Source organism: Leucopleurus acutus (genome assembly GCF_964270905.1).
Source record: "Leucopleurus acutus genome assembly, chromosome: 12".
Lineage (NCBI taxonomy): Eukaryota > Metazoa > Chordata > Mammalia > Artiodactyla > Delphinidae > Leucopleurus > Leucopleurus acutus.
In genome coordinates, this window is record NC_139154.1 from 62538950 (window position 1) to 62557981 (window position 19032).

General features: G+C 38.0%; 2 protein-coding genes across 3 annotated transcripts in view; one reads left to right on the plus strand and one right to left on the minus strand.

Moving 5' to 3' along the window:
• The window catches only part of PLEKHH2 (pleckstrin homology, MyTH4 and FERM domain containing H2), a 114509-nt gene that overhangs the window by 12300 nt on the left and 83177 nt on the right, over positions 1-19032 (plus strand). The window lies entirely within an intron of this gene.
• Positions 17484-19030, minus strand: C1GALT1C1L (C1GALT1 specific chaperone 1 like; the record flags this gene model as incomplete). The annotated part of the gene is given in 8 exon segments (XM_082852411.1): positions 17484-17734; positions 17737-17904; positions 17907-18019; positions 18021-18139; positions 18142-18192; positions 18196-18361; positions 18363-18451; positions 19019-19030. Coding segments are annotated over 8 exon segments (969 nt in total).

Genomic DNA, 19032 nt, shown 5'->3' on the forward strand with positions numbered 1-19032 from the left:
CTCTTTCATGCTTTTTTTGTGATGCAGCTAAAAGAGTGCATGGCACATAGAAGTAACTCATTATTATTTTCCTGTATCCTTCTGATTGGACACACTGGTTAAGTGTACAAGGAGATGACTTAAACTAATGTAATTATAGATTGATGGGGGACATCTTTCTGATTTTTTTTAGGAAAAAATGTATGAGAGGATCTCAGAGTGTTTTTATAATTCAAGATGGATTTCAATTATATATACATTGTATAGTTTGGGAGATGGATTAGGAGAATACATGGGATTTTTTTTAAACTATTTTTTTCACCTATTTGTTTTTTCCATTACAATTTCCAAGTAACTTCGAATATTGAAGCTTGTGAAGAAAAAGGCCTTATTGAAGTCTTGGGCAAGTCCTGCTGTAAGTGGGAGAGGTCTTTAGAGGAATTTAAGGAATGGTGTTGGAAATATCTCTAGTATGCCAAACATAAACGCTTTAGAGAAGCTGAGATTTAAGTAATTTTCCTACTTTACCGTATTACTAGTTCATTTTTGGAGTCAGGGAGGGAAAGGGAAAGTTTCTTTTTCAGTTGAAGTGAATGTTATTTCCTACAGGTTAGATTTGCAGTGAAAAGGAAAAGGTGAAAAATATGAATTTTCCCTTTGGGCATCAGCATGGACCACATAACCTAATGCTGCCTTTACCTGATACAGCATTTCTGTCTGGCAGTTCCTGCCACTTGACCTTCCTCTTGTGAATATGATTCCCCTGAGGTGGTCTAGGATTCTTGTCTAAGAATAAGGAGTATCTGGATAGCATTGTATTTGCTTTCATGTAACGGTCCAGTCACCACTGTGATTGCCCTATTTAAACCACACATGCCCTGTTACTCTTTTGCCCCACCTAATATTTCACAGTGCCCAGTGAAAATTATACATATACTAATAATGAGATTTTTCAGGCTAATTTAAATTTCATTTTTGGGCTATTGACTGAGGATATTATTTTTAATAACAAAATTTTTAAATGGTGATAACGTCTTTCATGGGTTCTATGGGGAAAAGTCAAGAAGAGAGATACTTAATGAGGAATTTCTGTCCACATCAATGAGTTTGAAGGTTCTAAAGTATTCTGCCTGTAGTAACCAATTCATTAAATAAGTTTATCTGTATACAATGCATGGAACAATGAGATCACTGAGTGTTACATATGGTGGTGTTATGTATGTATGTGTTTCTGTGTGTGTGTGTGTGTGTGTAAAATCTGGACCAGTGGCAGATTTCCCTCTGCCACTTGCTGCTGTGTTCACACTGGCTACAGAGGGCACTTTCACTGTGGTAAATCAAAGCACCAGGGTTAGAATTTGCTTCTTCATTTTATTATTGTATTAGTGGCCTATTCATAAAAGACTTATTTTTGACCAAAGCCTGATATGGATCATTTCAGGTTTCTTTTACTGACTTAGTATGGATTGGCTGTGGAATTGACCCAAGCTTTACATTACAGTCTACATTGTGAAAGTAAAAACTTAATGGGTATTTCCCGCATTGCTTTTTTTTCACTTTTAGTATTTTGCAAAGTTATTGCCCAGTTTGAATGATTATAAAAACAATCACTCGAAAAACAAAGTATTGCTTTTCATCCTATGCTTATGTTTAAACTGATTTTTTTTAATTAATTTATTTTTGGCCGCATTGGGTTTTTGTTGCTGTGCACGGACTTTCTCGTTGCGGTGAGCGGGGGCTACTCTTTTGTTGCGGTGTGTGGGCTTCTCATTGAGGTGACTTCTCTTGTTGCGGAGCACAGGCTCTAGGCGCGTGGGCTCAGTAGTTGTGGTTCGCAGGCTCTAGAGCGCAGGCTTAGTAGTTGTGGCACACGGGCTCAGTTGCTCTGTGGCATGTGGAATCTTCCTGGACCAGGGATTGAACCTGTGGCCCCTGCATTGGCAGGCGGATTCTTAACCACTGTGCCACCAGGGAAGTCCCTAAACTGATTTTAAAGTGTTCTAAACTTTATTGGATATACTTAATGTGTATTTACATTTATGCAGTGTGAAATGTTTGGTATTTATGATGTTTAACATAGATTGTGAAAATTTAGTGATTTTGTTTTATCAAAATGTATCTTTGCTTTTAAATAATTATTTGGAAAGAGTTGAAACCTTCATCCATTCATTCATTATTTTTTCCTTTCTTTTATTTGTTCAACACACATTTATTGAGTTTCTGTTATGGGGTATTCATGATCCCTGCCACAACCAATGTTACGTAAGTAAATAATAAACCCCAAATCTGGGGAGAGACTACTTAGGTAGAATTTGGTTAGAATCTCAAATTCTAAATTTAGCCTCTCTTGGTCATACCTGTGTTCCTGTGTTTCCTTCTGCAATAGGTTTCTTGAGAACATGCAACTTAAAGTTGTTCCTATTATGAATGTTAATGATTTTAAGTTACCAATAAAAGATTCCTAGGCCAAAAGAATAGCATACAAGGGACAAAAATAAAGACAAATGCTTTCCAGCCGAAGATTTTGTGGTTTCACGTATTTGGGACTGATCTTCATATGGTTCTGTAGAGCTATACACTGTGTGTGGAGTTTATAAATACCAAAGCTGCTGTGGTTCAACTAAAAGAGCAGTAGGGAATCTGAACGTGAAGACTCACATCCCAGCCATGTCACTGGCTGGGAGCATTAGCTTACACAAGGCAAACTCATTCGAAACACCAATTTCCCAGTCTTTATAATGGGAATAATGATTTCTGTCTTATGACGTGACTGTGAAATAATGTATTTAAAATTCCTGGTTCCTGAACACATTCTAATTTTTTAAAAGTTCTCTTCCCTGAATTATTTTTCTTTCCTCTGAGATTATTTTCCACTTTTATGTTTGTTTGTTTGTTTGTTTTCAGGTTGCAAGCTTTTCTCAAATGTCTGATGATCTTTGGTGGTCCATTTATATTTAAGAATGAGATATCTGGAAAGCTGACCAACAATTGTGTATAAATAGTCAGTGCTGGTCAACTGTCAATGTTTGCTTTAGAATGAGTGGGTGGGAGACTGCTTATTACACCATGAGCCCATAAATGCCACAGTTGTTGGACTAGAGCCCTCCAAGTAATTTATTCAGCATTATAAGAGAAGAACGTTTCAGTTTTTTAACAGGAAGTAAATGCTTAGCTGCTGCACATTCAGCACACGGGGATAAGTGAGAAGGTTTCAGGGAGTTAGTTGACTCTAAGGGCCACGTGTTTTCCATTAATACCCACTATTCCCAGCCTCACACTCACTTCCCCTTGTAGGTCTTTACAGGGTTGTGCAGGGCATTCAGCTCCCAGGGGAGAAGTTCAGGACCCTCCAATCCTTATTCTAGGCTGTGGTTTCTGTCACTCTGCTTCACCAAAAACAAGAGAATTAAGTGAAATATGTATATTTAATGGTGAACTTGTCCTCCCCCTCCCAGCCTTCTTCTCCTACATGGTTCCTAAAATGCTGACAGCCAATTCTACAGGAGGAGATTGAAAGTCTTTGGGCAATCTTATCAGCCCAGGTGGAAAGAGGTAATAATGCTGACATCAGTGGTTCTTCAACAGAAAGTCTAGCCAGATCACCTAATACTAAAGTTCATGATCAGCAAGCCCCATATATGTGTAAAAACTTCTAGTCAGCTTTTTAGTTCCTTACCTTTAAACATCAGTGGGCATCTCATGAATGACCAGACATCTGATGAAGGCCTCTAACATGGAAGATAGAGAACAACCAATCAGAAAAAACCAATATCGCCTATGCAGGGAAAAAAGAAACAAAACAAATAAAATCCTATCATTTAATATTCCCAGAGAGAAAAGGTATTGCATTCATGAAACAAGGAATATTCAGGAAATAAAAAGAACCCTCAAAAAATTAAAATCATGATAGAAGAAATAATCAATTTAATAAAGAGTTTGGGATATAAACTTAAGGTAAGTTCCTGGGAAGTAGAGAAAGATGTTGAAGAGATGGAACACAGGAGAGAAAAGAGAAATTTAGAGGACCAGTCCACTATGTCCAAGCTCTGGATAAAGGAAATCTAGAGGGGAGAATGTCAGTGAAATGATGAACGGAGGTTTCCCAGGACTGAAGGATGCAAGATTCCAGATTGAGAGGGTCTACCAAGTGCCTTGTGCAACAGATAAAAATAGTTCCACCCCAAGGCACATCATCATGAAAGTTCAGAATATATAGACCAAAGAAAAGATTCTGCAAGCCTTCCAAGAGAAAAAACATGTCACATACAAAGGATCAGGAATTAGAATGGCTTGGACTTTTCAAAAGCAACGCTAGAAGTTAGGGGATAATGAAAAAATGCATTCAAAATTCTGAAGGAAAGTGACATCAAACTCAGAATTCTGTACTGAGGCCAGTTATGAATTTTATCTGAAGGTAGAATAAAGAGATTTTTAAGACATGCAGGGTCTGGTAACCTTTCTGAGGAATCTCCGGAAGGATATGCTCCATTAAAAGGAAGAAGTAAACCAAAAAAGAGGAAGGCATAAGATATAGTAAATAGGAGATTCAATGTGGGAGGAAGTTGAAGGGCCTTCCCAAGAAGACAGCAGTGCCCAGGCAGAAAGAGGAGCCAGTCTGTATTGACACAGGTCAGAGGCTTTAGGAGCTGCTTCAGGAAGATGAAATTGATGGAAAATTAGATGTGAATGAGCATCCTGAGAGATGATTTAGACAGTGGTGTGAATTTGGAGTTGAACTATTAAGTTCATAGAAAGCTAAGTAAATAAAAGAACAAGACACTAGGGAAAAAAGTTATGTAGCAAAGGAAAAAGTAACCATAGTGTACTACATGGTTCCTCTTTGACTATCATACATAGTCACAATAATACTAATTAAGAACAGCAATTTAACCAAGGGTAAGATATAAACGTATTGGAAGAACAGGAGTGTACCTGTGTTGATGGCAAGGAGATCAAAGAGCTAAATCTTCATTCTTCATGCAGGAAGTAAGTAGGAAATCACTAAACTGAAGAAGTCAACAGAAATAGAAGCATGTTATTTAGAACACTTAAGGAAATAATAAGAGCATTGACCAAAAGAGTACAATTATTTTATTAAAAAATCTTATGAAACTGGTTGACACAATGTGTATTTATGGCTTTGATCAACATAAAAAAAACAAAAATTAAATTGTGAAATAGATGGACTTATTCAGTCTTTTGGAAGGAGATCTTCTTAATAGGATGTTTCCATGGAAATCATTTTCTAAACAAAATAATTTATTTTGTGTTTTCAGAGTATATCAAAAAGAATCAAACCTTCTGGGTTATATACTTTGGGTTTTTTTGTTTTGTTTTGAAGTATAGTTGATTTACAATATTGTGTTAGCATACAGCAAAGTGATTCTGTTATATATATGCGTGTGTCTGTGTATGTATATACAGAATATATATATATATATATTCTTTTTCAGATTCTTTTCCATTATAGGTTATTACAAATATTGAATATTGAATATTGTTCGCTGTGTCATACAGTAAATCCTTGTTGCTTATCTATTTTATATATAGTAGTGTCTATCTGTTAATCCCATAGTCCTGATTTATCTCCCCCCCATTCCCTTTCCCCTTTGGTAACCATAAGTTTGTTTTCTCTGTCTGTGTGTCTGTTTCTGTTTTGTAAATAGATTCATTTGTATTAGTTGTTAGATTCCACATATAAGTGATATCATAATATTTGTCTTTCTCTGACTTCACTTAGTATGATAATCTCTAGGTCCATCCATATTGCTGCAAATGGCAATATTTCATTCTTTTTTTATAGCTGAGTAATGTTCCTGTATATATATATATGTGTGTGTGTGTGTGTATGTGTGTATACATACACACATACACACACACACACACACACAGCCCACGTCTTCTTTATCCGTTCATCTGTTGATGAACACTTAGGTTGCTTCCATATCTTGGCTATTGTAAATAGTGCTTCAGTGAACATTGGGATACATGTATCTTTTCAGATTAGAGTTTTCATCTTTTCCAGATATATGTCCAGGAGTGGGATTGCTGGATCATATGGTAGCTCTATTTTTAGTTTTTTAAGGAATCTCCATACTGTTTTCCATAGTGGTTGCACCAATTTACATTCCCATGAACAGTGTAGGAGGGTTCCCTCTTCTCTACACCCTCTCCAGCATTTATTTGTAGGGTTTTTGATGATAGCCTTTCTGACTGGTGATAACTCATTATGGTTTTGATTTGCATTTCTCTAATAATTAGCAGTGTTTTCTTTTATTAACTTTGGACTTTGTTTGTTCCTCTTTTTCTAGTTCCTTGAGGTGTAGGTTGTTTATTTGAGACTTTTCTTGTTTATTGAAGTAGACATTTATTGCTGTGAACAACCCTCGTAGAATTGCTTTTGTGGCATCCCATGGATTTTGGTATGTTACATGTCCATTTTCATTTACTCCAGGTATTTTTTTATTTCTCTTTTGATTTTTTTCTTTGGCCCATTTGTTTTTCAGTAGCATGTTGTTTAATCTCCACATATTTGTGAATTTTTTCAGTTTTCATGTAATCAATTTCTGTTTTCATATTATTGTGGTCAGAAGAGATGCTTGATGGGATTTCAACCCTCTTAAATTTATTAAGACTGATTTTATCACCTAACGTATGGCCTCTTTAAATGTATCTGAAATCACAATAAATGTATTATTTCTATATATCATATTGATGAAGTTTTCATTATCTCCCTGTTCCCATGCTTTTTTTCCTCTCTGATGCTTTGGAAGCTATGGACTGAATTTCTGTTCTTTTAAGTGATTGTCCTTAACTCTTTTTTTTAAAAAAGGCCAGCAAAAATACTTTATATTGTAACAATAAAACTTGAAACAGAATGTATCAAGGAAACATTAGGGAGGTGGTGATAATTACAAAAAAAAAACCTCTATATAAGGTGGCATTGTGGTAGGGGGTTGGTGAAGGAAAGGATGGAAACGAATAGCAATGGAGAGCTGAGCATCAAAACAGGAACTGCTGAAACTGTTAGGATGGCCAGCACTGATTTTTCTTTAGAGAGCACTCTTTAGAGAATGAGCATTTTCTAGAACTTAAAAAACAGCACTTCAATTTAAGCTTTCAGTCAAGCTCTTGGAATTTAGGTAATTATTTAGCATTGAAGATGCTAGAAGATGTTAAATGTGTAAGTCCAGTATAAGCCATAAAATGGGAGAATGTCAGGCAACCAGAAAGACTTCAATTGCCCCATCTTTCCTAAAGAGAACTAGTGGTTTTTCCAACATAATCATGAAACTGCCTACTTTGAAAGCCTGAGGTGGTGTGGGGATACGTTGGGATAGGGTGTGATGGAATCACATTTTGGGTAGAAATATTAATACAACTGAAGGAAATCTTTCACCTTGGAGAATAATTTAGCCCTCAGCAACTCCTTAGTCTGCCATGGCTTTGCAACAGTAGCAGACTTTTAATTTGTAATATATATAAATGTGTTTTCATAAAAAGAAAAAATATAAGTATAAATATGTTTTAAAGGCTAGACCCAAAATGGCACGATGTCACTTCCACTTCATTCTGTGTGTTAAGGCAGGTCACAAAGCCATCACAGAGTCAAGAAAAGGGACAGGAGACCTCACCTCTCAGTGAGAGAAGTGACATGTACTTACAGGGAGGAAAGGAATTGATGGTGGCCATTTTGGGTGGCTGTCTAACCCTAATCAGTCACTTTAATTCACTCAGACTCTTGCATTCCAACTTGTGTCCTTGCTTCCTCACATTACAGCTGAACTCACAAAAGTCACTAATGACCTCTTAACTAGCATATATTTACATATATTATTTAATCATACTACATTTCATTTACATGTGTCTTTCAGTATGTCATTTACATATTTTTTAAAACTTTTTATTAAAGAAGTTTTCAAACATACAAAAGTGAGCAGAATATTATAATGGACCCCAGGTACACATCACCCAGCTTTAATGGTTATTAACTCAGGACCAATCCTGTTTCACCTATACCCTGACCTACTTCTCCTCTCCTATGTTATGTTGAAGCAAAGCCTCAATATATTATTTAATCCATCTGTGTATATTTTTAATGAATATGTGGTATCTCTTTAAATATTTAGACAATCCACTGTTTTGGGACATTCATGGCTTTTATTTTTATCATTCAAATTATAACACCACAACTGCTACCATGTATTTCTAATTAATGAAACACCAACAGCTCTTTCACATCACTTTTACATTTTTTTTGTTTTTTATCCTCATAACTTCCTGTTAGGTAGGTAGAATAGGTTACATTATCCCTATTTTAATAGGGAATTAAGAAGAATTTTAGAGCCCAATGCCAAATTGTTGGTAAATAGTAGAATTAGAACTAGAACCCAGTGTCTTAAATCTATAGTTAGTTCATTTTCAACTAAACCTTGCTAACTTAAAGTTATTCATAAAAGTAATACATGTGGTGGAAATACACAGCTTTAAATTTTTCTGTATAAATATTCATTGAACACCCATTAAGTATTAGATACTATGCTGGACACTTTCCTGTTTAATCGTCACATAAATAGTATGAGATAAGTGTTATCTCACTTTACAGGTAAGGAATGTAGACTCAGGAAGGTAAATGTCTTACCCATCATTACACAGCTTAGAAGTAGTGAAATCTGGATTCTGATTTAGGCCTTCCTGCCTCCAAGTTCAGTGCTCTTTCCACTTTTCCCTATATTAATATTTCAAGGACTACCCCTTTTAAATTAAAAAAACAAAACTACTTTTTAGACATATGCTTTTAATTAACTCACTGTATTCACATATCCATATAATTTTCACGTCCAGCAAATTCAGTTTATTTGTAACCTTATATACCAAGTCCTATGAAATGCTGTGTGTGTGTAATGCTTTTTATAATGGAAAAAATCATTTTTTGTAAGGTTATTTCTTGCTGGCAAGCTTTTAGAATTTTACTGAGTGACTGGTATGTGCAAAGATATGGTGTTATGGAGGATATAAAGGGTACTCACACATGAAATATGTCTTCAAGCAACTTACAGTATAGTTTTGAAAATAGTACAAGGTAGAAAGTAAATGCCATAGGAACAGAAAAAAAAGTTATTTGACAGTGGTAAAAATAATGCTGCTATCCTTCATACAGGCATAGTGCTTTACAGATGTCATTTCATTCAATAATTTATAATATATTGAATACCTATTATGTATAAAGAGCTGTATTAGGGTATGTAACAGTGAGGCAGACAGACAAGGCTTCTGCCCTCACTGTTATCGCTAAAAAGCAAACACTTCAGAAAGAGAAATCTGACAAGGTATTTTTTAGTCCTTGTCTTAGTCCATTCAGGCTGCTATAACAAAGTGTCACAAACTATGTGCTCATAAACAACAGAAATTTATTTCTCACAGTTCTGGAGGCTGGAAATCTGAGATCAGGGCTCCAGCAACATTGGGTGAGGGTACTTTCCTGGGTTGCAGACTTATCATTATATCCTCACTCGGTAGAAGGACTCAGAGGGAGTCCTGTGGGATCTAGGGCACTAACCTCATTTGTGAGGGCCCCGCTCTCATGACCCAGTGACCTTCCAAAGGTCCCACCTTCTAACACCATCATTTTGGGTGTTAGAATTCCAACATGTGAAACTGGGGGGACACAAACAAAAAAAGTCTAAAGAATAAAATTTCATATAAATACCATTTTTTTAAAAATTGAAGTATAGTTGATTTACAATGTTGTGTTAATTTCAGGTGTTACAGCAAAGTGATTCAGATATATATATATATATACACATATATATATATATATATATATATACATACACAACACACACACATATATACTTTTTCATATTCTTTTCCACTATAGGTTATTACAAGATATTGAATATAGTTCCCTATGCTATCCAGTGGGTCCTTGTTTTTTTATCTGTTTTATATATAGTAGTGTGCATCTGTTAATCTCAAACTCCTAATTCTAAATACCATCTTAATCAGATATGGGTGAGACTCAAGGTATGATTCATTCTAAGAAAATCCCCCCCTAGCTGTGATCCTGTGAAATCAAACAAATTATGTGCTTCCAAAATACAATGATGGGACAGGTATAGAACAGACATTTCATTCCAAAAGGGAGAAAGAAGGGGTAACAGATTCCAAGCAAATCCAAAACCCCAGAAGACAAACAACATTAAATCTTAAAGCTTGAGAACAATCTTCTTTAATTAGATGTTTTGCTCTGTGGGACAAAGGTCTTACCTTCCAGACCCACCTGAGGCATGGTGTGGGGGTGGTCTCGCCCTCTGGACACACTGGGATATGCTCGCCTCCCATGGTTTTATTGGGTGTAGCCACACAGCAGCTCTCATGGGTTGCAATTGCATGCTGGTGGTTCTACCAGTCTGGGGCCCCAAGGGTGGCCTGATGGCTTCACTGGCACTGCCCTGGTAGTGGCTCCCTTCAGCGACCTTGCCCTCAAGTGACCCTCTGCTTGGGTTGTGGGCCCATGGCTCCAGGTTGCTTCATCTTTCTAAATCTAGGTGAAGGTAGCCGTGCCCCCATGGCTCTGCTGGGCAGGATAGAGCCCCCATAGCTTTGGGCAGTACCACTTTGATTTAGGCAGAGGTCAGTCATCTGGCCTGTTGAAACCCAGGCAATAACCCCATCCATCTACCACGTTTTGAAACTGAGGAGGCAGCCCTAATGATTTCTCTCTCCTTTTTTTTTTTTTAATTTTTATTGGAGTATAGTTGATTTATAATGCTGTGTTAGTTTCTGCTGTACAGCAAAGTGAATCAGTTATACATATACATATATCCACTCTTTTTAAGATTCTTTTCCCATATAGGTCATTACAGAGTATTGAGTAGAGTTCCCTGTGCTATACAATAGGTCCTTATTAGTTATCTATTTTATTTTATTTTATTTGTATTTTTTTTGCAGTACGCGGGCCTCTCACTGCTGTGGCCTCTCCTGCTGCGGAGCACAGGCTCCGGACTTGCAGGCTCAGCGGCCACGGCTCATGGGCCCAGCCGCTCTGCGGCATGTGGGATCCTCCCGGACTGGGGTACGAACCCGTGTCCCCTGCATCGGCAGGCAGACTCTCAACCACTGCGCCACCAGGGAAGCCTGTAGTTATCTATTTTATATATAGTAGTGTGTATGTGTCAATCCCAATCTCCCAGTTTATCCCTCTCCCCTTTGCTCCCTGGTAACCATAAGTTTGTTTTCTACCTCTGTGACTCTTTATACTTTGTAAATTAGTTCATTTGTACCTTTTTTTAGATTCTACATATAAGCGATATCATATGATATTTGTCTTTCTCTGACTTGCTTCACTTAGTATGATAATCTCTAGGTCCATCCATGTTGCTGCAAATGGCATTATTTCATTCTTTTTATGGCTGGGTAATATTCCATTGTATGTACCACATCTTCTTTACCCATTCCTCTGTTGATGGACACTTAGGTTGCTTCCATGTCTATCTTGGCTATTATAAACAGTGCTACAATGAACATCGGGGTGCGTGTATCCTTTTGGATTATGGTTTTCTCCAGATGTATGCCCAATAGTGGGATTGCTGGATCATGTGGTAGTTCTATTTTTAGTTTTTTAAGGAACCTCCATACTGTTCTCCATAGTGGTTATATCAATTTACATTCCTACCAACAGTGCAAGAGGGTTCCCTTTTCTCCACACCCTCTCCAGCATTTATTGTTTGTAGACTTTATGATGGTGGCTGTTCTGACCTGTGTGAGGTGATACCTCATTGTAGTTTTGATTCGCATTTCTCTGATGATGAGTGATGTTGAGCATCTTTTCATGTGCTTTTTGGCCATCTGTATGTCTTCTTTGGAGAAATGTCTATTTAGATCTTCTGCCCATTTTTTGATTGTGGTGTTCGTTTTTTTGACATAGAGCTGCATGAGCTGTTTGTATATTTTGGAGATTAATTCCTTGTTAGTTGCTCCCTTTGCAAATTTTTTTTCCCATTCTGTGGGTTGTCTTTTCATTTTGTTTATGGTTTCCTTTGCTGTGCAGAAGCTTTTAAGTTTACTTAGGTCCCACTTGTTTATTTTATTCTTTAAATTTATTTTATTTATTTTTGACTGTGTTGGGTCTTCGTTGCTGCATGTGAGCTTTCTCTAGTTGCGGCGAGGGGGGCTACTCTTCGTTGCGGTGTGCGGGCTTCTCACTGCGGTGGCTTCTCTTGTTGCAGAGCACGGGCTCTAGGTGTGCAGGATTCAGTAGTTGTGGCTCGCGGGCTCTAGAGCACAGGCTCAGTAGTTGTGACTCATGGGCTCTAGAGCACAGGCTCAGTAGTTGTGGCACACAGGCTTAGTTGCTCCGCGGCATGTGGGATCTTCCTGGACCAGGGCTCAAAACTGTGTCCCCCGGGCTTCCCTGGTGGCACAGTGATTGAGAGTCCGCCTGCCGATGCAGGGGACACGGGTTCGTGCCCCGATCCAGGAAGATCCCACATGCCACGGAGCGGCTAGGCCCGTGAGCCATGGCCGCTGAGCCTGCGCATCCAGAGCCTGTGCTCCGCAACAGGAGAGACCACAACAGTGAGAGGCCTGCATACGGCAAAAAAAACAAACTGTGTCCCCTGCATTGGCAGGTGGGTTCTTAACCACTGAGCCACCAGAGAAGCCCCTATTTTTGTTTTTATTTTCATTACTGTAGGAGGTGGATCAAAAAAGATATTGCTGCAATTAATGTCAAAGAGTGTTCTGCCTGTGTTTTCCTCTAAGAGTTTTATAGTGTCTGGCCTTACATTTAGGTCTTTGATCCATTTCGAGTTTACTTTTTCTTTTTAAATAATTAATTAATTTATTTATTTTTGGCTGCGTTGGGTCTTCATTGCTGCACTCAGGCTTTCTCTAGTTGCGGAGAGAGAGGGCTACTCTTTGTTGCGGTGTGTGGGCTTCTCATTGCAGTGGCTTCTCTTGTTGTAGAGCACGGGCTCTAGGCGTGTGGGCTTCAGTAGTTGTAGCATGCGGGCTCAGTAGTTGTGGCTCGCAGGCTCTAGAACGCAGGCTTGCGGGCTCTAGAGTGCAGGGTCAGTAATTGTGGCTCATTGAGTTTACTTTTGTGTATGGTGTTAGAGAGTGTTCTAATTTCATTTTTTACATGTAGCTGTCCAGTTTTCCCAGCACCACTTATTAAAGAGACTGTTTTTTTCTCCATTGTACACTCTTGCTTCCTTTGTCAGAGATTAATTGACCATAGGTGTGTGAGTTCATTTCTGGGCTTTCTATCCTGTATCATTGATCTATGTGCCTGTTTTTGTGCCAGTAACATACTGTTTTGATTACTGTAGCCTTGTAGTGTGGTCTGAAGTCAGGGAGTGTGATTCCTTCAGCTCTGTTTTTCTTTCTCAGGGTTGCTTTGGCTATTCAGGGTTTTTTGTGTTTCTATATAAAGTTTAGAATTTTTGTCCTAGTTCTGTGAAAAATGCCATTGGTAATTTGATAGGGATTACATTGAATCTGTAGATTGCTTTGGGTAGTATGGTTATTTTGACAATATTTATTCTTCTAATCCAAGAACATGGTATATCCTTCCATCTGTTTGTGTCATCTCTGATTTCTTTCATCAGCATCTTATAGTTTTCAGAGTAGAGGTCTTTTGTCTCCTTAGGTAGGTTTATTCCTAGGTATTTTATTCTTTTTGATGTGATTTTCCTTGATTTCTCTTTCTGATCATTCATTGTTAGTGTTTACAAATGCAAGAGATTTCTGTGTATTGATTTTATATCCTGCAACTTTACCGAATTCATTGATGAGCTCTAGTAGTTTTCTGGTAGCATCTTTAGGATTTTTTATGTGTAGTATCGTGTCATCTGCAAACAGTGAAAGTTTTACTTCTTCTTTTCCAATTTGGATTCCTTTTATTTGTTTTTCTTTTCTGATTGTCATGACTAGGACTTCCAAAGCTATGTTGAATAAAAGTGGTGACAATGGACATCCTTGCCTTGTTCCTGATCTTAGAGGGAATGCTTTCAGCTTTTCACCATTGAGAACAATGTTGGTTAGCTGTGGAGCCCTGATGATCTCTGAATTACATTTATGGTCCTTCTTTCCTTGTCTTGAAGAATAGCCCATGTTCACAGCCATGTAGTCCTGTCCTGTAAAATCTAAGTCCAACAGCCTTCCTCATTCCTTCTTCTTCAGTTCAAACGGACTGTTTTCCTGCTGGGGTGGCTGATTCAGTCTGTGGTTCAAACCCATACTAATCTCTTAATCACAAGGTGGCTTGGCCACACCCTGTTCTCTCTGGAACAAGCTTTCTCATTTCTTTCAATATGGATAGGCCAAAAATTTTCCATTTCTGCATCCTCTTTGGTTAACAATTCCACCTCTAAGTCATTCTCTCTTTTCACATTTTACTATAAGCATTCAAAAAGAACCAGGCCACTCCTTAAACACTTGGCTTAGAAATTTCCTCAGCTATATATCCAATTTCATCACTCATAAGTTCTCCTTTCCACAAAACACTAGGACATGAACACAGTTCAGCAAAGCTCTTTACCACTTTATAACAAGGATCACTTTTCCTCCAGTTTCCAATAACATGTTCCTCATGTCCGTCTGAGACTTTAACAGAAGAGCCTTTACCATCCATCATTTCTACCAACATTCTGTTCACAATCCTTAGGTACACTCTCCAAGAAGATTGAGGCTTTCTCTATAGCTTTCCTGTTCTCTTTCTGAGCTCTCACCAGAATTGCTTTTAATGGTTCGATCATGGCAATGTAGATTTTTTCTACTATGCACCTTAGAATTCTCCCAGTCTCTATCTGTTACCCAGTTCCAAAGTTGCTTCCGCATTTTTAGATATTTGTTACAGAGGCACTGCACTCTCAGTACCAATTTTCTGTCTTGGTCTGTTTGGGTTGCTATAACAAAATACAACAGACTCTGTAGTTTGCAAACAATAGAAATCTATTTCGCCCAGTTCTGGAGGCTGGAAGTCTGATACCAGGATTCCAGCAAGATCAGGTTAGGGCCCTCTTCTGAGTTGCAGACTTCCTGTATTTTCACCTGGCAGAAGGGGCTAGGAGCTCTGTGCGATCTCTGTTATAAAAGCCCATTCATGAGCGGTCCACCCTCAGGATTTAATCACCATTACATTGGGCACTCCGATTCCAACATGTGAATTTTGGGGGGACACAAACATTCAGATCACAGTGGGCCTCTTGAGAAACTATTAAATCTTTCTAAAAATTATTATTATTAAGACTTTGTCTTTTTAGAGCAGCTTAGTGTTCACAGAAAAATTGGGTGGAAGATACAAATTTCTTATATAATCCCTGCCCCCACACATGTATAGCCTTCCCTATTATTAACATCCCCCACCAGAATGGTACATGCTACAAATTGTTGACCCTACATAGACACATCATTGTCTCCCCAAGTTCATAGTTTCACTCTTGCTGTTGTACATTGCATGGGCTTGGACAATGTATAATGACATGTATCCATCATTATGGTATCATACAGAGCATTTCCACAGCCCTAAAAAGCTTCTGTGCTCTTTTTATTCATCCCTCCCCCACCCCAATCCCTGGCAACCACTGATCTCTTTATTGTCTCCATAGTTTTCCAGAATGTTATATAGTTGGAATCATACTTTATGTAGCCTTTTCAGATTAGTTTCTTTCACTTAATAATATGTATTTAAGTTTCCTCCATGCCTTTTCATAGCTTAATAGCTTATTTGCTTTTAGCCCTAAATAATATTTCATTGTCTGGATATACAAGTTTATCCAGTCATCTACTGAAGGAAGTCCATCTTGGTGGCTTCCAAGTTTTGGCAGTTATGAATAAAACTGCTATAAATATCTGTGTGCAAGTTTTTTTTTAAAGATATTTTTTAAATTAATTAATTATTTATTTTTGGCTGCATTGGGTCTCCATTGCACGTGGGCTTTCTCTAGTTGAGGCAAGTGGGGGCTACTCTTCATTGGGGTGCGCGGGCTTCTCATTGCGGTGGCTTCTCTTGTTGTGGAGCACAGGCTCTAGGTGCATGGGCTTCAGTAGATGTGGCACGTGGGCTCAGTAGTTGTGGCTCGTGGGCTCTAGAGCACAGGCTCCATAGTTGTGGCACATGGGCTTAGTTGCTCCGTGGCATGTGGGATATTACTGGACCAGGGGTCGTACCCGTGTCCCCTGCATTGGCAGGCGGATTCTTAACCACTGCACCACCAGGGATGTCCCTGTGTGCAAGTTTTTATGTGAACATAAGTTTTCAACTCCTTTGGGTAAATACCAAGGAGCACACTTGCTGGATAGTATGGTAAGAGTATGTTTAATTTTATAAGAAACCATAAAAATGTCTTCCAAAGTGGCTATATCATTTTGCATTCCCATGAGCAATGAATGAGAGTTCCTGTTGCTCCACATTCTTGCTAGCATTTGGTGTTGTCAATGTTCTGGATTTTGGCCATTCTAATAGGTATGTCAGTCTTTTTTTTTTTACTAGCAAAATTTTACAGAGCAGCAATCTGTTTGTGAATTTGCCTGTTTTTCCTGGCAATCTCAAAAATATTCAAAATTGAGGCTAAGGCTGCACTACTGCAAAAGTTCCCCTGAAAACACAATGTAGTTGCTTTGCAGAGGTGATGATTATTAGCATATTGTCAGTAGTGAAAGAATGTGGTGTTGGCATGTACATGCCAGTTAGTTTTTTGGATAAGGAATATCCTAGACAGGAGACACCATGCTTGTCCAACTGCTTGACATAATGCTGCAGTCTGTAACAATGACTCAATAAAATGCTTTTAGACAGCAATACTTGCTTATTAAACATTTGAAATAGCTTCACAAAAATTAAAGGTGACATGATGTCCAGAGAATGCACTTGGGAAGTATCTATTTACATATCCAAATATTTGAAACCTCTTCCAGAATATAGATCCCTACAGTAAACTTCCTTTTAAAAAATGCTGCCATGTGGACAGGAAGTTAAAATGACACATATGGTGATAATGGAATGTTTTACATTTTTATTATCTAATAGAAATATAAAGTAAGACACATGTAATTAACAGTTTCCTAAATAAATAAAATAAAGCTAAAAAGAAATCTTCCATTAAATAAAATAAAGATAAAAAAAAATCTTCCATAGGGAATTCCCTGGCGGTCCAATGTTTAGGACTTGGCACTTTCACTGCCGGGTCCGGGTTCAATCCCTGGTCAAGGAACTAAGATCCCACAAGCCACATGGCACAGCCAAAATAAATAAATAAATAAAAGAATGCTAAAAATTTCTAATAACATGAATAAACTGTAAAAGAAACAGTTGACATTAATTTTAATGTTATATTTTATTTAATGCAACATATCCAAAATATTATCATTTCATTGTTGAGTCAGTATGAACAATTACTGAGATTTTTATACTTTTTATACCAGGTTTTCAAATAATATTATTGAATGGAGTGTGTATTTTATACTTATGCTACATGTCAATTTGGACTAGCCACATTTCAAGCACTCCTGGACAACACAGTCCTATTATTTCCCAGCCCTCTGTCATTTTCTGAACCATTTGAAGGCAAGAAAATCAGTGTGTCATTGAAATAATGTCCAAATGCCCTGAGCTGGCACACACCATCCATCATTACTATCATCTTCTCGGGAGTCAGTCCATTAAAAGTAATAGCCATATCTGAACAGCAGGCTTCTGCTACTTGCTGAGGGTTACTAGACATTGTCTCTTGAATAAGACATGCAGTAGTTTTGTATTTATAAATAGAGTTCTTCCTTCGGAATCCTCTGCATTTTCTGCAAGAACTCCTGCATATTTCAGGCAGACTGCAAGTTGCTTATCTTCAGATAACTTCCAAATCACACTTTGATCTGCACACTTTTCAGACTTATTCAGAAGTCTGTTAAGTCTTTTCATAGCTCTATACTTAAAACAATTTCTTCTCCCATAGTCACATATTCAAGGTCACCAGATGTTATAGTGTGGCCCAGATAGAAAGGTTGTGATGCATCCCTAGTAAACAGAAGATACTTTATTTTCAATGACAGTAAATGTAGTGGGATGTGGAGGAAAGAACCAGTTGTCGTTGTTGCCGTGCTTCCCAAAGACATATTTGTACCTTTTCCTTATCTGTGTCCACATGTCATTTTTTATCTCAAACCATCATTTTTAGTACTGTAGCGCTCTGTTTTGTCACAGTGTTTGGCCTAAGTCTTTTTCAGTACAGCCCAATAATACTCATCATTGGGTTCTACAAGGATGGTAGAGTAAATACAGATACTTTTACTGAGCTCCATGCGTTCCACTTCTGAAATGTTTAAGAAATCTTTTGTGTTAGGTGAGTGAAGGTGATGATGCTCATGGTCTTGAGTTTTATCTGTGTCGAATGGTAATTGGCCCAAACATAGTTATCAAAACACAGCAAATTCTCCCAACCAGTGTACCCTTAAAAAATGATACAGTACACTCATAACAGAAACCATCTTTCAGGCATTGAGAACAGAGCACACCTCAGTTGGGGTCCCTGTTACCCAGGCAGTCCAGAGAGGGCAGCTCCCTGCTGGGCCGTTGTAGCTGCAGGAGGCCGCTTCTCTGTGGTTTTCAAGAAGGGGACAGGTCTGGAGTGTCGGCTATGGGGGTGGTACCCAGGGTGCTGTGAGTTTGAGATGTTCTGGAAGTTCAGGGCGTCTGGGAATATCAGCCAACAATAAAATTGATAGAGTCTGAGCCACAGACTGAGCCACAGACGGCTCTAGTGTTGACCAGATTTCAATACTCAGCAAAAAATTTAGTTTTACATCCTGGTTGTGTATGATGTTAACTGCATTGGGTCCTATTTAATACTTTTGTTTATTTTATTTATAATATTCATTTTACTATTTAACTCTCCAAACTTTTTTTAATTCCCCACCCTCTAAAATCTCCAAACTTTCTCTTCTCCACAGAACTTTAAAAAAATACCCAAATATTTTTCCATTCTCTGTGCTGTATGCTTTTGTGGACATGTGTGTTTAATCAGAGTATCTTCTATACTCTTTCCATCATGA